Source organism: Patella vulgata, chromosome 4 (assembly GCF_932274485.2).
Source record: "Patella vulgata chromosome 4, xgPatVulg1.2, whole genome shotgun sequence".
Taxonomy (NCBI): Eukaryota; Metazoa; Mollusca; class Gastropoda; family Patellidae; genus Patella; species Patella vulgata.
The window spans coordinates 62,590,770-62,611,010 of record NC_065882.2 but is presented as its reverse complement, the minus strand read 5'-3'; the positions used below and the strand labels follow the sequence as shown (position 1 = coordinate 62,611,010).

Below are 20,241 nucleotides of genomic sequence, written 5' to 3'. Positions count from 1 at the left end.
CAAGGGACTCAAAGAACGCGGCTAGACATATTCCACAAGTCATGTCAAATGGTGACGCTATATTCTTATCTGGAGAGCATGCACAATAAAAATCATCGGTGTAGATTGGAATAACCAGACACTAAATACTGCTATTAATTGAGACTTCTGGCGTATTACAGTTGAATGTAAATCAGTTTATATAAATTCACATTACATTATTCTATGCTTTGCGACCCATTTGTGTCAATTTCTATGTCCCAAATATTAGCGATTTAGCTCCTTTAAGTTCAATGATAGTCGTGCAAACTATTGTATGTCTAGTATTTAGCTGCAAATGTAATGGCTGCTTAAACGTCCTATTTTTCCGCACCAACTGAGAAGGACAATTTCGTTACGTGAATGCCAATATTTACAATGTATTTTTGTATCATCCGAACGACTAAACGCTGTCAATGCCAGACCCTCTCTGTTTTACACAGAGGGGAACTATGAAACTAGGTTTAAAGTCCGGAGGAACCTCCTCGACCAACACCGTTATCAATTCGGTGACCTCCTGGTTAGTGAGTCAATGACTAATTCACTGAGCCACCATAGCTCCCAAGAAGGCCTACTCGACCCACCATGATGTACAGTAAGAACAGCAATTATACAGTCTCCATTCTAGATGATTCATATAAAACAATTAATAGTTACATACAAGAGATAATGCGTAAGACGTCAAATTGATCATTATCTTCGTTCCGAAAATGAAAAGTGGAACCGCGATAACTCGTGTAAAAAATGGGTCTATTTCCGATTAACAAACGTATAGGTCGAATGGATTCCATTATTCTGGCAAATCTCGCTTGGGTACCTTATATAAATTAATAAAAAAAAACGATACTAGCAAAATATTCTGAGCTGTCAACATGACAACAACCCAGACCATTCCATTTAGAGAAAATCAAACGAAAGTAAACCAGTCTAGCTAAATATCATTCATCCTCGGAAACCTATGACTGTCCATTTTACTTTTAAGACGTATAGACGCTTTTAATCTACCCGTAATAAAATATATCTTTTTTTTCTTATTGCTGAAGCCACCAGTGGTCTAATTTAGATCGATGTCTCGCTATCTATTTCCCATCTTTACAACTTCTTCCAAATTTCCACCATCAATTTGAATTATTTATTCTGGGGAGTTTGTGGAAAATGTTACGTCGTCAACTCGTTAGGGAATCAGATTTTTATTAAATAAATTGAACGCCATTTGTCTTCATATAGTGGTCGCAGTATTGGCTTTCTCGAACTAAAGTTCTTCATTGGACCGTAAGAGATACATAATTACTTTAGTTGTATCCCTAAAATTAAATTAAATTGATTTATGGGTGTTTTTTGTAGTTAAATTTCCAACAGAAATCGTAATAGACTTAAAAAGATCACCGAAGAAATTGTTTTCTTTACACTTGTTTCCTAATGGTTTTAGAACAAGATCGCTGAATAATAATTGATTTGAAGTAGACAAAATGTAGAAAATACATTAGTTTGTATACATGAGTGGCAACAGAAAAGCAAAATGAAAAATTAATCTGTTTAAATCCAGTCTTTTGTTGATCAATTGATCGGAGTGACAGAGTAACATAGACCCAGTTATCAAAACGTTATATATATATATTATTTATTTGGTCTTCTTATCCCACGTGCAATTTACGAGTGACTGGGGGAGAGTGGGGTCTGACGGGCCGAATTTTATTTTTTTATTTTAAAAATAAGTTACAGATCATCGAGGGTAAGTAATTTTTCCTACTTCATTCATCAGATACTAACTTATAAACATTCACAGTTTCAGTGCTACATGTATATCTTAAAGAAAAGTGGAATTATACCTGTTTTCTGACATCACTCAGGATGGCCCATCGGGCCTAATGCTTGTGGGTCCGATGGACCACCTGATGGGGACGAATGGACCGTGAAATGGTTACAATAAGATATACAAACATTCAAGAGCTTTCATTTCAATTAATTAAAGAATAAATAAAAACAAATATCATTTTGGCGCTTTTTTTGTTGAAGTAAGATCATAATATCATAATCATCAATGGAAACACCTAAGCGAATAATTCCTTGTGGTCTTTTTGTGGTATTTATTTTTATTGGTTCGGGAAGCATGGTTACTCTATTTGAGCGTGTTAAAAGTGTCATTATCTTCAACTATTGTCTCGATGAATAATGCACAGATGGTTTGCTTTTTAGCTCTTATGAAAAAGTTTTTTCAAAGCCACCATTTTTATCACCATTCTTGATAATACCAACGTAGTCAGTGGCGGGGGTGGGGGGAGGAGTGCAATTGGTTAAAACATGCGCGTTAGATTCAGAAGATCTGTCATTGAGCCAAGTAGCATGTTTCGATTCCCCAACTATACTTGATATGTGGGTACTATGCAGGGATTTGTTTATAACAATTACACAGCTTATCGCATTGTTTCGTCATCAAACATCCCCCTCTCTGTTGTTCTCTTTTTATTTCTTAGTATTATAAAACTCTAGATTATAAATTTGAAACCTATGCACAATTTTCATAAAAACATATGACCAGGACCGGTCATGCTTCTGGGGGCACATGGGCCATGCCCATAGGAACCTACCTGCAGGTGGTCCATCGGTCCCAACAGCATTAAAATATATATTTAGCTTTATTAACTGTAGGCCTACATACAGTCAGTCACAGTGGCATTTGATTTTAAATGCAAAGCCTAGATAACTTCTAGGCATATTTGGTGTAAAGTACATCTTGTCATGATCTTGATGACACTTAATTACATTGGGACATGTACAATATTGCAAAATATGAGGGGGTTGGATGGCCGAATGGTTAGCACATGCGCACTGTATCATCAGGTCAGTCATTGAGTCACCTGGCGTGGTTTCGATTCCAAGATTATAAGTGACAACGAGTAGGGTCGCCTGTCCAAGCTCGTGGGTTTTCTGCGGGACCTCCGATTTCCCCCACTGCTAAAGACCCCTACGCGCAAGCGAATTATTGAAATAAAATTGAACCATGACGTAGTTTGTGTCGAGTGGACGTTAAACCCCATTTTCTCTCTGCAAAATATAAGAAAAAATACCCCAAAACAAAAATAAAAAACCCAAAAAAACTTGTGAGGCTGTAGTAAGACAATCTGTTGATAGCACTCTAGGCAAATCAGCTATGTATTCTAGGCTAGGTCATGGTTACATAATCGTTATTTATGTATTTATAATATGTATATGGGTACCCATGCATCATAATTGTATTGAATGCTGTGCCATTACCAAACCTGTCTGAGATAAATGTGCATATAAATACTGCTGTCCTGTTAGTAGCCTAAATGTATATATATATAAGCTAGATTAAAATTACCGTTGTCTTATTGTTATAAATATATGTAGGGCCTACATGTTTATATTGCATGCTGTCCTCAATGGATGTTTCGATACAATAAAAATCTTATCTTATCTAATGAAGGCCTATAGAATTCGATTTTGCCATTCAGATGTCTGATACAAGGGGTGGCCCATCGGTCCCATATGCCCATTAGTCCCCACTCTCCCCTGTGTGGTTTTAACGGCGTTATATGGAAACAATTTCTTAATGTTAGGGTCCCAATACATTGCTTTGGACTGAGCCCTCAAATATTCTTATAGACAGCCATGTCGTTGGCTAAATCATTTCCCGGGTGTAGCCTAACTAATCTATATAAAAATCTTTGATTGCTGATTGCCTTTATAAATATTATTATTAATATTTCACGTTTAACACAAAAAGTCTCCAATCACATTTTAATATGAAGATTTAACATTATGAGCCCAGGTTTATTCCGATACCCTTTAGTCCCGTTTTCCATGTTACATGGAAACGGTACCACTACATTTTGCATTAGTCATTAAACTGATTTTTTTTTTTTTTTTTTTTGCCGGCGGAAACGCAGCAAAATGGGTACATGGAATACGGGTCTCTATCTCTTACACGGCTTCTCTTACATTATTATTATTATATTAATCAGTAACAACCTTTGATACGAACTTTAGGTGTAGGCCCTAGGTCTAAAACTTTTAACTTTTTTTATACTTTGATTTCAAATTTAAATCTTTGAATTGAAAATTTAAGAATACAATCTAATATTTGTTCCAGATAAAATACGGTCGATAAATTATAAAAATTAAATACTCCGTGGATCCATCTTTCCAATAACGTTTCAGTTCCTGTCAACCATAGTAAAGTTGTGTCAGATATTCAGGAACGGTGCGCTGATTTCGGAGAGAAAATTTAATCAAGTGCATGACGTCATTTCCGTACCATGAGACTTTGATCAACAACGAGACTGAGGGAGAAAAAGATTCAGACGCGAAAGTTTGTAAAATTATGCAGGGTGTAAGACACAATTATGAACCAGTGGGTTGCGATAATGCTGGATTTGACCATTCATTTACCAACCGAGAGATTGCAGCGCGCAGAAGTTTGGCACACTTGTTTCAGAAAACTGTAATGGAAGAGGCAACAGAATCTTTAGCCCAGCCACAAACGGAAAGTCCAGATTACGCAGAACTGTCAGAAATGTTTGAAGACATTGATTTAGAAATAGATCAAGATGACGATTATGGAACTTCAGAAAGAATTAAATATCAAACCAAAAAGAAGTCAATTTCAAACTGTTCTCTCAATACTTTAAAGGTTTTAACAAAATAGCCTACAATTTAATTTTAGCAGTTAGGCCTAATTTAATTTTAGCAGTTACTAGTTAGGCCTAATTTAATTTATTAGGCCTACTAGACCGGTACTCGGTCAAAGTATTTATTCAATAGGCCTGATTCATTCATTAATGTGTTATTTCGATGAGCCTAGCGATTGACAAATTTTTGTATGGTACCATTGAATTATTCTGTTCCAAAGATTAAAGATAGATTATGGGAGACTAGATAAAGAGCTGATAGTTCTCACTATAATCTATAGTTAAAAACTAGATACCCATAAAGGGAATTTGCTGAAAATTTCAGTCAAATTGATCCACTTTGAACTAAGAATTTAGCGATTGAAATTTGGGCCTAGCCTCGATCATCATTATTAAAGTCGGTACGATAAAATACACATAGTTTCGATTAATCATGAATGAGCGTAGAACAGCAGATAAGATCCTAATCCAGTAAATATCGCAGGCTAGCAAAGACATCGAGAGTTAATTATGGTCTGGATAAGTTAATTAATGTCTAATTAATAATTTATAACTTTTCAGGCCTAAACAAAGACCTGCAATAGGCAGATTTAGCTCTTGCATAATGTTTAAATGGGAATTGTTTTATTATATACCAATTTTTTTGTTTTATTGTTTGGCTTACAGTGTTGACAGTACTATAACTGACTTAGATTAATGATGACAGATTGTCATCATCCTGTAAGACAACATAAAAATTTAAAAAATAACATACAAACTGAAGTGAAATAAAAGAGGTCTAGTCATTAAAGATACATTATGGGAGATTCGGTAACGAGTTGGCAGTTCTCACTATAATAGTTAAAAACTAGATAATGTAAAGGCAATTTGGTGAAAATTTCATTCAAATTGATCCACTATGAACCAAGAACTAAGCGACTGAAATTCCCATAAGCCTCGGTCATCATTACTAAAGTCAGTACGATAAATAGCATAGTCTCGGTTATCCATTTAATCGTTTAATAGAGAAGGAAAGTTATGCAGTAAATCGGCTTACAATCCTCTAAAGATTGCAGGCTAGCGCTGCCATCTAGAGTTGATTATGGCCTGGATAGGTTAATTAATGTCTAATTAATAATTTAGATAACATTTCAGGCCTAAAGAAAGATCTGAAATAGGCAGATTTAGCTCTTGCATAATGCATGTTTAAATAACACACTATTTATGAATCACAATTACTCGTATAACGACTTATGAAATGTTGTTGAAACGTTGCAGTGAAATAAACCATAGTAATTGTTATCCATAAATAGTGTGTTATTTGATTATGTTCCAATTACTAAATGCCATTCAAAGAATAGGTCTAGTCATTTTAAAATTAAATCTTTAATGGCTTCTGGTGGTTAATTTCAGCCTCGATCCTAGAAATGGTGCCACTACTGATGTCTTCCATATTACTCCAGCCACAGTAATGGGTCGTAAACAGTTCCTTTGTGCAAGATTTTTAGTCAATGACTACAAAAATGTTACTGGCCTATAGATGCTTTAATTTTCACATAAACTGACCCAAACTGTACTGCACATAGCTACATAATAAACCAATTCCCATTGAAAAAAGGTTAAGCCTTACCGCATAATTCGTAAATAGGCAGACGAAGTGACTTATCGTCAATAGGTTACGGTAGGAAGATAAGTCACTTCGTCTGCCTATTGACGAATTATATGATTTGATGAAACCCAACTGTTATGCGAAATTTCTCTCCTATCCAACTTAAAATGTCCACCCAGCCAGAAATAGCATGCAGACCCTGACTTACGTTCTCATCCACCACTTTCCATATGTGGCATTCATGGTAAAAAAGTGTAGTAAAACTGATTTATAAGGTAAGGGATGGGTGGGGTTAACGTGTGCGATATTTGGCGAGATTTCACCTGGGCGGTGTCATGGCGGCTTGTACATTATAATAAATATATCGCTTCGAAACTTACCACAAAGAAAAACTATTTTAGGGTTTAGTCTTGACTATTTGTGATAAAATTACTTATTTCAATACAAATTGTACTGATATGTGTTGACAATTGTGCGTTTGAACTACTTGTACTTGCGTAAGGCCTCTTAGACTGTATCAATTGAAGTGCTAATCACAGTTTAGCGCAACAGTATTGTAGCCAGCGTCGATCCATGTGCATTGGATGCAGGTGCAAATGCTTTTAAGTTGTTCTGTTTACATTCCCAGTTAAAGATTTCATACGGAGCCTATTTTATTATACCATATCCAAGAATTGTTACTTCAGTTGTTGATTAGCCCACTGCCTTTAGAATAAAGCAGGGCAGGGCACTAGTATTAAAAGGGGTCTTTGTTGCTTTTGTCATATGAGCAGGATAGAAAGCTGAGCTTTTTTTTTACCTCTCCGTTTCATGCAGCATTATGTCCCGCTTTAGTTCACATGACAAGGCGGACAGATGCCTTCCGGCAATAAAACATTCACCTCAAGCGAACCACTAATCACAGGTAAACTTATATAGGAAAATTTTGGATTAAAAATTCCAGATGGAAAAGCCGAGGCTAATAATGTGACATGTCGCCATTAAATATCTTTTGCAATTTGGTTGAAAGTAGGTCTGTGGAAACGCTTCCATCCATGTAAAATCTCTGTCTCGCATTTCACACTATAGCAGTGTCAAGATGAAATTACTGTATTACGTGTATATATATTAGTCCTAAAATGACCAAAATATTATTTTAACAACACGTTAAATCCAATTCAATCTCTATTTTCAAGTTTGCTAATTGTTAGGCCTTCTGAGGTTTATTAGGAATCAAATCAGACAGTGCAATAAATGAAACTGTGACAGAGGTTTGGCAAGCGATTTTGATCTTCACATGTGGCACCGGTTTCAATTCTCTGTTAATATTATTGATTTAAACTTGTATTAAAAGCATTTGTTTATAAGACCTCAGTGCACTGACTATGAAATGTTAAACACATGTAAACAACTTTAAGATAAAAAGAAGGGTAATTTAATTTTAGTTAAATGCTTTTATACTGATGTTAGACACATCAATTTATTTAGTACAATGGCATCACAGACATGGAATATGGTATAATGTTTTCTTTGTTGATACAAATGATAATATTTATTAGAAGCATATTAGGAGCTTATTTATTTTAACAATGAAAATGAAATTTGGATTATCAATTTTGCATACTTATCAAAAATCTCTAAAGACTATGCACAGAAATTGTAGCCACATGAGACTGTTCACAACCATGACAGTAGATAACAGAAAACAGATGGAAAGTATTTTGTTCCATTGACTTAATAAAAGATAGATAGAAAGAGAATTCAGCATGTTTTCAAATATCTACATTACTGACCCTTGATATAATTAGCTCATCAATATTGCATATATATCTACTATTGGTTTCTAACTATTGGTTAGAAAACAAGGGTGGGTGGGTTGGCACTCTTTTCCTTTCCTCTCCCTCTCTCTTTTTTATACACCTACATTTTCGTGTGGATGTCTTATGCCGTCGCCCCCATCCTTCCACAATTGTTATCCGTCACAATTTTGATCTGATTTTGACGAAACTTGAAATATAGGTCTGTCTCCCAAAATCTCGCTTCCTTTAGATATTGGTATGTATCGGACCATAACTTCATGGATCACATTTTTAGATTGTTTATAACCTACGGATCTTAGTTCCTTTCGATATTCGTGCATATCGGATCGTAACTTCTTGCATTATGGCCTCTGATTGTACGAAAAATCACGTTTTTAGCTTGTTGGTTCCTCTAGAGGTCACAATTACATTTATTATCAGATTTAAAAAAAACATTCGAATATATCACCGTTACACCTTAATGTTGGTTGAGTTTGAATTTCGTTAAAATCTGACCAAAAATGGCTGCCCCTCATACGCAAACGTTTTGAACACTCTAGAGGTCACAATTTTGATCTGATTTTGATGAAACTTGAAGTACATGTTTATAACCCAAAGATCTTCGTTCCTTTCGATATTTGAGCATAACGGACCATAACTTCCTGAATTATGGTCCTTGCTTGATTGTACGAAAAATCGTGTTTTTAGCTTGTGGATCCTCTAGAGGTCACAATTTTTATCTGATTTGAAAAAATGTTTGAACATATCACTGTTACACCCTAATGATAGTTGAGTTTAAATTTTGTGAAAATAAACCAAAACTGCCGGACATAAATAGTACGCAAATAGTATAAAAATATAGTATCCTATTTTGATGGAACTTTAAATTTATGTTTATATCACAAAGATCTTGGTTCCTTTCGATATTCGCGCATATCCAAATTTAACTTCCTGGATTATGGCCCCCTGATTGTTCGAAAAATCACAGTTTTAGCTTGTGGGCCCGCTAGAAGTCACAATTTGTATTCAATTTTAAAAAATGTTTAAATATATCATCATTATTATACATCAATGAAGATTGAGTTAGTATTTCCTAAAAATCTGACCGAAACTGCTTAACAAAATCGCTGCTCCTTGTACACAAATAGTGTAAAAATATGTAATAACAAGGTTGTGGACACTCTAGAAGTCAGTTTTTATCCGATTTTGACGGAACTTGAAATGTATAGTTTATAATCCAAAGACCTTGGTTCCTTTCGATATTTGTGAATATCGGATAGTAACTTCCTAGATTATTGCCTCTGATTATACGAAAAATCCTGTTTTTAGCTTGTGGACCCTCTAGAGGTCACAATTTATCACCGTTACACCCTAATGGTGGTTGAGTTCAAATTTCGTGAAAATCGGACCAAAACTGCCTGACAAATTGTAGTTTCTTGTAGATAATCACACATATCCGACCGTAACTTCCTGGTTTATGGCCCCTGATTGTACGAAAAATCGCTTCTTTTTTTTTAGCTTTTTCTGGCAAAACAACTGCTTGTTTAGAAAAAATTGGTGGACAAATTCATTCATTAGGGTGATAATCTGAATGGAAATTGTAGTTCTGTGTAAATGTAGGCAAGATAGAACTCCTGCAAATCCTCCAAGACATTAACCCTATCAGCTTAAACTATAGAATAACCACAATAAAATTTATGCACCGATAATATTACAGTTTATATATCATAATTCTGGTGATACTTATTTTTTCAGTCAGACTTCTCACCGTATCCTATTGAAGCTAGAGCAGTTGTAAGCGACACAGTTTTATTAGATGATCCAACAATTACACCAACTAGAACACCAAGTTTTATGAAAGCCATATCAGCTTCTGAAACAGGTTTAGAAGCGGCTAAGAAAGTTGTCGTGCCAGGTCCTTCCCTATCAAATTTACAAGTCTGTAAAAGCCAGTCGCATAAATCACTCAAGTTATCACCATCTAGTGTGACATCATTACCGACCAGTCCCAGAGGTCCCAATTTGACTTCTACCCCAGGCATCAATGATGGAACTTCAAATCCACATTTATCTTCAAGTATTTTAAGGTTTAGTTTTATTTTCTCACTTTATTTTTTCTCTAAGCTGTGTCAGCATATTCGAATGAACTGCTTGTCTAGATTTTTGGGATATATTGATAATTATAGTTTATTTATCTAGTGAATTTCTGAACTTATTATACATTATGAAATGAGTCTCCACCCTGTGTTTATGAAACTTTTCGGATATATTGTTGCTGATATTATTTAAAACTAAACTCTATTTAAAAGTATTTGTAATGCATGCAATCTTGGTACAACTGTCGGTCTCAACTTTCTCTGAATGAAGAAAAATCCATATAAAGGGAGGTAACTACATGGAGACTAAAGAGTGACAATTTGACAATCTCTTTTTGTACAGAACATGAACCATAAGGTGGTATAGAAGTGACTATACTATAGTTTGAAATTTTTTCCGTGAATAATATGTGATAGTTTGTTTTGTGGTAGGACAATCTCTATTCTTTCAATAATTAAGCCCAGAAAGATATACATGTAGCCAGTTTAGCATCTTTGACCCCTAATACTCTAGTCAAGTGATAGGTGGGGTATTATCTGCAATATTATGCCTGTATGAAGTATTAATAGCTAAATTACTTCAAATTTTAATCATATTACATGTATTGGACTATTGGTTCATGTCTCGGCTATCGTAAATAAACATTTTAAGCTTGTCTACATGCACTTGTAGATTATTATTATTTCAGAGTATGTTTTTTATTATATCATTATTTATGATTAACAAGTTATTATGAAAAATGAGAGCCACTCTCGGACAGATGGTTTCAATTATTTTGATTTTGACTGCACTGTAATACTGTATCCCTTATTATCCCCGTACGTAAGTAACATACGAAAATTAAATGGTAGCTGACTATCTGCAGGTAGGGTGAGTCTGTCGTTCAGATTGCCTTATCACATTAAAGGAATTATGATTGACAATGTAATTCATGTTCGTTCATTTAATTTTGCTTTCATTCAGTTAATTAAAATATTTAGCATTTAATTAATTTTCATTTAATTAACATCATTTCAGTGATACTGGCATATGTCGTATTTGTCATGAAGGTGATGCACATGAAGAATTAGTAGCACCATGTTATTGTGCTGGATCTGTTGGAGTTTTACATGTAACATGTCTAGAGAGATGGCTTGGAACCTCCAATACAACACGCTGTGAAATCTGTAAATATCAGTTCAAAGTAGAAAGACAAGCTAGATCTTTTTGGCAGGTAAATGAATGTAAAATATATCTTTTGAAGTAAGTTGATGGAAAAAAATTATTGTGGTTCTGAGACGATCCTTAAAAATATCAGTAAAGTGGGGAAGATTTATTTTAATTGAGCGCACACTAAACAAATTTGTGACTAGGACAGTGTTATAGAAATGAGATCAGCCGATCCCCTTGCCAGTCCTTCCTGGTTTTATAATGATTGTCTTGAACATTTATCACTTTTGTGTTCTTGTTAACTTTTTAGCATTTGTACATGTAAATATTGACTACCCCAGTTCCTTGAAGGTAATGAACAAAAAAGTGACATATTAACAGCGGTACATCCCTGAACAGACCAAAACAGTCAGAAACTACTGTTCCTTTAAGAGAGTCTCAGACTACCAAGATATGTAAATAGCTATAGACCATTTACTAGTTAGCAGGCACAATAGCAATGCAGATGGCATGGCTATTTAAGGAGCTGTTGTTGGGGCGGTCTAAGTGCTAAAAGGTTTATCTGCTGAGGCTAGTTGACACTTCCAAATTCACCCGACACCATAGAGTTATCCCCCATTTCATGCAGGACATATAAACACATGGTAAAAATAATGATTTATGTTTATGTGGCATTGAGAACAAGAATATTTTTATGGGGTCCAGATCATAATAAACATGATACAGTGCCACCTGTTTGGGTGCATATATATATATAGTCGTCATCCTGTTTGGATGTACGTCAACAATTGCTTGTAAATGTGATATAGGCTACAGTTTTTGACAGATCTTTTTTAAATTTGGTAAAAAGCATTGGAGTCATGAGAGGACGAACCTTATTGATATGTGTCATTCCAGATTGTTTACAAATAGAATGAACGTTCTGGATTTTCTGTGTTCTGTGTGTTGCCATGGCTTCTCTACAAAATTAAAAAGAAAACAATAACAGTTTGTTCATAAAAGAATTAAAGTGATAATATTTCTTCTTAAATAATTAACCGATTTACTATTTTATAAGATGTTTGTTCACACCTAAACACCTGTTGGGCAATTCCACGCCAAAGTATACAATTAGGTGAAAAATTTAATTAGTTGATAAGTGGACAAAAATAGTGTTTTATGGTGAGAAATAATCTATATTTTGAAGGCAACCTTAAAATTAGGCGGCAACTCTTCCGATTTTTTTTTAATTTCGTCTTTTGTCAAGGTTTACATTGTAAATGTTGAATTTATAATTTTATTGTAATTTCTTACTTTGTGTTTGTTTGATAATTCTGAATCATAATGAATGATTTGGCATTAGTTATCTGACAATGTATATAAACATGATATTTATACATTAAATGTACGTCCGTTACTTTTCACAGTATTTCATGTTACCAAATATTTACATTTTATCTCTCATTCATATTTATTTATGGAACTGTTCAAAAACTCCTATTTAAAGCTAATATTACCCATTCTTGTTATTATGACCTTAAAAAGAAAACATTTGCTAAAATTCTCTGAATCATTTGGGGTTTTATGTATGCACGTCTGTTAACAAAATAAAATGTACGTCTGTTATCAAAATGTTTAGGTCACAATATTTTATGCAAGGAGTAATCTTTTCAGGAAAGTAACTGCTCCATTAATTCAAATGAGTTAATTATTATTATTATCTATCAGTCCCATTACTTAAAAGTTTACATATCTCATGTAATGGGTTAGCAATTTGCACTTGTACGTCTGTTGCCAGAAAATATGTATGTCCGTTACCACAATAATTTCTAATTTACTGGGTTACAAGAATCCAAATGTCAGAAGTGATCATACAGTACACATCTAGTATTAGTTTCCTTTCTTACAGGGATTAAATCTTTTGAATTCCACAGGACAATTCACAGAGTTTTGCAACTAGGTTCATGCAGGCAAATCAAGTGTTCATTTCTGTACGTCCGTTACCTATACTTTGAGGAGCCTATATTTATTTCAGGTGTTCATGAACAAATTAAATCATATATCACTAATATATGTCTTTGCTATATGAAACCCAAACAGTTAATTTGTTAAGTTTTGATTAATTGGAAATAGTTAATGATTAGTCTATAAAGCTTAGTCATTATATTAACTGGTTTAATATGCGACATACGAGCAGAGAATAATTTTAATCAGTTAAAACATGAAATATCTGTATGATAATCATACTGGCTTCAAATGTACTTAAAGTTCAAGTACATGCTATTTATGAATATACAAATTATGTGCTCTTGCAGTTAACCTCACTGATTCAAGAAGAAAAAAGTCATTCTTCAGAATTTGTTTTTTTCAGTTTTTAAAACAGCCATCAGAGAACACAGAAAGAAGAAATATGATTTGTGATATTGTATGTTTTTTTATATTGACACCCTTAACTGGTATCAGTGCATTTCTATGTATGATGGGTGTCCGACATTATGCTCAATGGGATGGAAGGTGGGAAGTCCCTGGTTTAGCCATATTAACTAGTTGTCTACTTATGATATATGCAGTGTGGTGCTTCGTAAGTATTTTATTTTATACCTTATATTTACTGTGATTTAAGAAATAAATGCTAATCATAGTATATTAAAATTATTATCTTGTTCCCTATTAATACTGGTTATTTCAAATTAGTTACATGTTTATTATTACTTATAAGGCATAATGGCATGGAAAGCAAAAAGATTAGAATTAAAATTGAAGTCAATGGGGAGATTAATGATTGTCTGCCTTCATAATTAATACAGTTGTCTACCTTTATACACAAAACAAAATTTATATCAGAAAATATAGAAGACTTCTTCATTTAGCATACTAATGTATTTTAGACATTGTATAAAAATTGACAAGTATTTGAGCCTATCTGATTTTGTTTCAGGTTGCAATGAGACATCATTATAAAGTTTGTCGAGATTGGCAAACCAACAACCAGATTATAAAAATCAAATATTTGTCACCAACAAAAGGAAAAGCCATCTTAGAAACTAAACCAGTACAAGATAAGAACCAGTCGTACATTTCACCCACACGGCAGAATCTTATCTCACCTTGTACTTCAACCCCATCCCCTGCTGGTGCTGTCCCTTCATATAATGCAGCTATGCTTCGCCCTATTCTACGATACTCCTCAAATTTACAGTCATTTAGTTCCCCATCCGATCATTTCCCCTCAGATTATTCCTACAGACAAAGTGTTGTGTGGAGTGAAACTGAAATTGGAAATAGTGATAGAAATAATTTTATATCCAGCTGTCTGTCTGATGATGTTATGAGAATGTCCAGAGAAACTTATGTGTAAATGAACTTTACGAAACAGAATTTTAGAGATTCATTTGAATGACAAAGATTTAAGTATTAAAACATATTCAAGATCAGCATTTGAGGATCTAAAAGATAGAAAAAAAAACATATTCAAGATCAGCATTTGAGGATCTAAAAGATAGAAAAAAAATATGTTCATTCTACCTTTAAAAACTAATGTTCGTTGTCCTGAATCAGTGATTTTTTCAAATGTTTTAATCGAGTTCCTAGCAACAGACTGGCAAAAATATTGAAAATATGTTCATGTCAATAAAGGAACCATAGAAAACTATGAAACTTTTACATCAGAATTTGCTCAAGAATAAAAATCAGATGAAGGTAAAAAGTTTATTAGTAAATGTTTTATATTTAAGATATTTATCGTAATTAATATTGGTCTATAACAGTAGAAGATTATATTCACACTTGGTGTTTTGGTATCGTACACCGACATTTCCGGTCAGTCCTTCTGTCAACAATTGTTTTGTAAACACGATAAAGGGTACAGTTTTCGATGGATTCTTAATTTGGTTTGAAGCATTGTGTTCATTAGAGGGCAATGCTAACAATATTCAGCATTCTGTGACCTTTCGGGCATTAGTTATATCCCCTTTGCCGAAAACCTTCTTAAAACGATATAGGCTGTAGTTTTTAACAGATGTTTTCCAGATTTGGACCTATCCCCACTTCACCGAAAACCTTGTGAATGCGATAGAGGCTGCATTTTTTCAAGGATTCTTTTCAAATTTGGTGTACAGCATCTTGGTCATGAGAGGGTAACCTTTCCTTCCTGAATTGTCCCACTTTTGCCAAAAAAATTGTGAATGCAATAAAGGCTGTGGCATTGCCGTGATTAGAGGGCAAACGATTTCTATATTCAACACGCTACAACTTTCCATTCCAGAGTTATCCCCCCTTTGCAGAAATATGAAATTATTCCAATTTCCTTTGAAGCATTAGGACTTAAAGAATATTATCCCTGTTGATTTTAAAATTTGGTGTGAAGCATTGGAACCGGAAAGGATGAACACAACAGAGATTAGATTTCTGCAGCTGAAACAGCTGCTGTGTGGGTGTATTTCTGTGCTTTGTGTGGCTTTCTTTATAAATATATTCCATTTTTGCCAAATTATCAAATTAGTGCTCATTTATGTTTATTTATACATTTTTGTTTATTTATTATATTTATGTATATTCTAATTCATTCTCCTGGTTAGTTTAGAAAAATAGAAAGTTAAACCCCATTTTTATTCATTTCATTTATATTAGAATATAGTTCCATTCTGGTTGGTACCCAGTTCTGACTTAACTCGACAAGTTCTTGTTTAATTACTAACAGAGTGTTGAATTAAGCTTGGGGATCAAAGAGTCCACTATATTGTCTCATTATTATACAGTTTCTTAATTTCATGTCATCATTAAAATATATTATTTTATTATAGGCAGGTCCTTATTTGTAAATTTAGCATCTTGTGTATATACATATAATGGCTGTGTTGGATGTCTACAGAACTATTGCCTTTGTTTTTTTTTAATTTGTCTACATATTGCATATTTCAAAAATAAAGTAACTGATTGTCATTTGCAATATCTAATATATTTAATGACTTATCTCCACTAAAAAATAAGCAAATTTATTATCAAAATATCAATGGTAGATAAGAAGTGGATACAGAATTTTGATATATTTTCAATTTATCATATCCTTTTAAATAGTCTACTGAACTGATATTCCTTTTAGAGATTCAACTTTCACAATAATCTAGTTTGCAAAGCATCAACAATCCCTCAGATTTTCACTTTAATTTATGTTTTTTTTTAACTATTTGTTCATCTTAAAAAAAATGCAAAATTGTAAAATGGTGTAAGTAAATACTTTATAATTTTCATGCTTAATATTTTAATTTTGAAATATTGAACATTAAATTATAATACAAATGATTTCAACTGTAAATAAAAATTGAATTAAAAAAAAAATGTGTTTCTTAAATATAGTTGTGATTTGTATTCCTTTTTGATTAGCTGTTGTGTAAGTAAACAGCTACTAGTAGATCTAGAAATGTAATATGTAAATTTGTAAATATTAATAATATAGATATTGTATTTTCTTCCATAACTTATGAGATTTTGTGATTAAAATTGAAAATTAATATAATTATTAATTGAACTTAAGTTTTGTCATGTTTCATATAATATTATAAAAGTACATTCCACTTCATTGTGCTTAGAAAGAAATGGATATGTAGATATTGTGTATTTATATTTTTTTCTATAACTTAATATGTGATATTCAAAACTTTATATTTTATTTTTATTTATTAAAGTGATATTTAGTGCATGATTGCTCTTCTCTATTTATTAATCAGTATGATGTTTCTTTGTTAATTAATTGTAGTTATATATTAAAGATGTATTATGCAAGATTTAGATAAAGAGCTGGATATTCTAGCTATAATAGTTTGAAAATTGATAATTTAAATGAATGTATGAAGTTTTGACAAGAAATGACACAAATAATTTCAAATGTTAAGCACCATTGATATAATAAAAAATGTCTTGATTATCCATTTTAATGCAGATTGTCTCATCTCAGCCATCCAATGGTCTAGAGAGTTGATTATGGGGTTGTCATGTGAATAAATGTTTAAATAATAATTTATATAAGATTTGAAGCCAGAAAAAAAAGACCTGCAATAGGTAGATTTAGCTATTACATAATGCATCTTTAATTCAATCTCTCTGATATAGGTCTATTTATCAAGGAACCATTGTGATGTATAATAATTGGAAAGTTTGAAGTACTACATAAAAAGCAAGAAATTAATAATAAATATTCAAGTACATTTTCAAAAACTGTTTTGCTGATTAAATAATGGACATTACATCCAAAAATATACATTTATGTATTTAAATAAAATGATATCTATTTCTAGTCATAAAAACTGTAAAGAAATTGATGATTAATTAATTTCTATTTGAATATCTTTTCCAATCTAATTGGGTTTGTGCCATTTAATGTTAATTGCGTGTTTGTACAGAAGTGAAATACAGTGCTATTTAAATCTTTTTTTGGTTGTTTTTTTGGTTTGGTTCCGAAAGAAAGAATTACATCTATTTCCAGTCATGAAATACCGTATAACTGACATTTATATATTATTCTTGTCATCCCCATGTCCGACAAACAATCGTTTCGGCAATTAGTCAACAATTAGTTTTTGGCGGATTCTTTTTAAATTTGGTGTGAACTTCTGTGAAGCATTAGGATATTGAGGGGATGAAGCCTACTGATTTTCAACGTTCTGCCATTTTCCATTCCGTATTTATCCCCCGTTTCCGAAAACCTTTTGAATGGGATAAAGGCTGTAGTTTCCACGCATTCTTTTCAAATTTGGCATGAAGCATTGTGATCTTAATAGGACGAATCGTATCGATTTTCATCGTTCCGCAACTTTCGGTTCTGGAGTTATTTCTCATCCCCATTTTGCCGAAAACCACTTGTGAACCAATAGTCTACAGTTTTTGACGGATCATATTCAAATTTGTTGTGAAGCATTGTAGTCATGAAAGGATGAACCCTCACTTTTACACCCTTTGTATTCCTCTCACCCTATGGTTTTTAACAGATTCTTTTCAAATTATGGCCATTAGAGAACGAACCATTGCGATATTCAGCATTCTACGACTTTCCATGCCAGAATTATCCCCCTTTGCCGAAATATCAAATTTGATAAATTTGCATGGCTATCTTTTTCAAATTTCGTTTGAAGCATAAGGACGTTTGAGAATCGGAAAGCATTTACTTTGTTTATTTTCAGCAATCTAGGACTTTCTATTCAGAGTCATATTATTTGTCTGGAAAAGCTTGTGAACAGATAGAGAGATCAGATTTCTGAGGGGGTGGGGGGACGGGAATAACGTTTAAATCTACCCCAAACAAATTGCAAAAGAAACCAATCAGGTTTGATTCGATCATACATGTCAGACAACATTTATTCAAATTCGACCACGGGGGGAAATGACGCAATTATCATAAATCAATATGGCGGTCTTCAGAAGTTTCGGAGAACGATATCTCGTAACCAGTGCACTAATATAGTGCTGGACAAAAATAGATTTGTTGTACAAGTAAAGTGTGAATTAAAAAAAAACGAATTTGGCACAAAAAAAAAAGTAAAATGTAATTTTTACATGGTACCGGTCATTCTTTCAAAATGGCTGCCAAATTAGGTAATAAAATGGTATTTTCCCCATATAACTATATATATAGCCAGTATCTCGTGAGACACGACTTTTGCTTTGTCTTTTGTGTGGTTTTCGATTGAATTTAAAAATAAATTTCGAAATCAAACATGGCAGTAATTAAAAATTGCACTTAAAATGGAATACGAAATGGCAATCGTAACTTCTGTTGAATATGACTTGTAACATTTACATTGTCGCTGGGTTCAATTTTGATCTCAAAAACGAATGTCGAGAATCCGTGATAGCAGAAATTAAAAATGGCGGATTTTCAGCGTTCTGCGACATTCCGTTCCGTGGTAACCCAATAGAGTATACATTTGGAACCTTAAAACTTATATCATCTGGGTTTAAGTAAATTAGTTTAAATGGTCGTATCGGGCAAGGGCATCATACGGAGTAATGGTGGCTCGGTGAGTAAGATGTTGGCTCGCTAATTGGAGTTCCCGTGTTCCATCCCTGCTTTGGCCGAGAAAGTTCATCGGGATTTTCCGGCATGGATCCTCCTTGACCGAGGGCCTGGCAAGGTACAACGTATAGTTGTTTGGGTGAGACGAACAATCAAGGTCCCATGCACGTAAAAGATCCCCTGGCAGTTTTGATTAGTTATAAGAGTAGGCCATAGCGCCTCTGTCCGAGCAAAATTTACCTTATAGCACACTGTATGGCGTATGCCCGTCTTCATTAGCCCAGTCGGAGCAGAAGAGCAGGATGTTAAATTCCATTTTATTTCAGGGGCATCTTACAGGGACAAATTGAGCTATTTTTTTTAGCATAGTTTCGACTTCTCATAAACCATTTGAACATGGGACGGGGTGGAGGGATTGTTTGGTGTGTGCGGTGCAGGTTATAAGGCTCGTTTTCTATTCAAGACATGGGGTTTGTCGAGTTTCCTCGACAAACCCCCTTCACGAAGCTAATTATGAAAATATTTTTTAGAGGCATAAGAACCCCTTCACGAAGCTAATTATGAAAATATTTTTTAGAGGCATAAATTAGTATACTATTTCTGGCCGAGAATAACCCTCGGATTTTTCAAACCATGTTCCTGCTGAAATGAAAGGAGATGTTTAAAAGATGGAATATTGACGTTCCCCTGTGTACAAGTAGAGATCTATGTTAAAGAACCCATGAAGTTGGAATTTGATGGTGGGTAGGCGGAAATGCTGCTGTCCTGGAAAAATTCCCCTGTCTACCATTGCACAGATACCCATAGTCTTAAAATGGCCAAATTATTGTGTTGACGAGACATTGCGCTCCATTCATGCCTTGGATACCGAGAGAGAGAGAGAGAGAGAGAGAGCGAGCAAGCAATGGATTTTCGTTTTCATCTAAAATGTATTGCGGATTTGAACTAAAAAAATTTGCTTATTATGTTGAT

The 20,241-nt window shown here is 33.6% G+C and overlaps 1 protein-coding gene across 1 annotated transcript; it reads left to right on the top strand.

Moving 5' to 3' along the window:
- The first annotated feature begins 4,317 nt into the window (after nucleotides 1–4,317).
- LOC126818741 (uncharacterized) lies at nucleotides 4,318–16,654 on the top strand. Its single transcript, XM_050546290.2, has 6 exons — nucleotides 4,318–4,672; nucleotides 9,792–10,123; nucleotides 11,151–11,346; nucleotides 13,633–13,842; nucleotides 14,200–14,572; nucleotides 16,644–16,654. The coding sequence occupies exons 1-6, from the start codon at nucleotides 4,364–4,366 to the stop codon at nucleotides 16,652–16,654; spliced, it is 1,431 nt and encodes a 476-aa protein (XP_050402247.2). The 5' UTR covers nucleotides 4,318–4,363.
- Nucleotides 16,655–20,241: the final 3,587 nt, after the last annotated feature.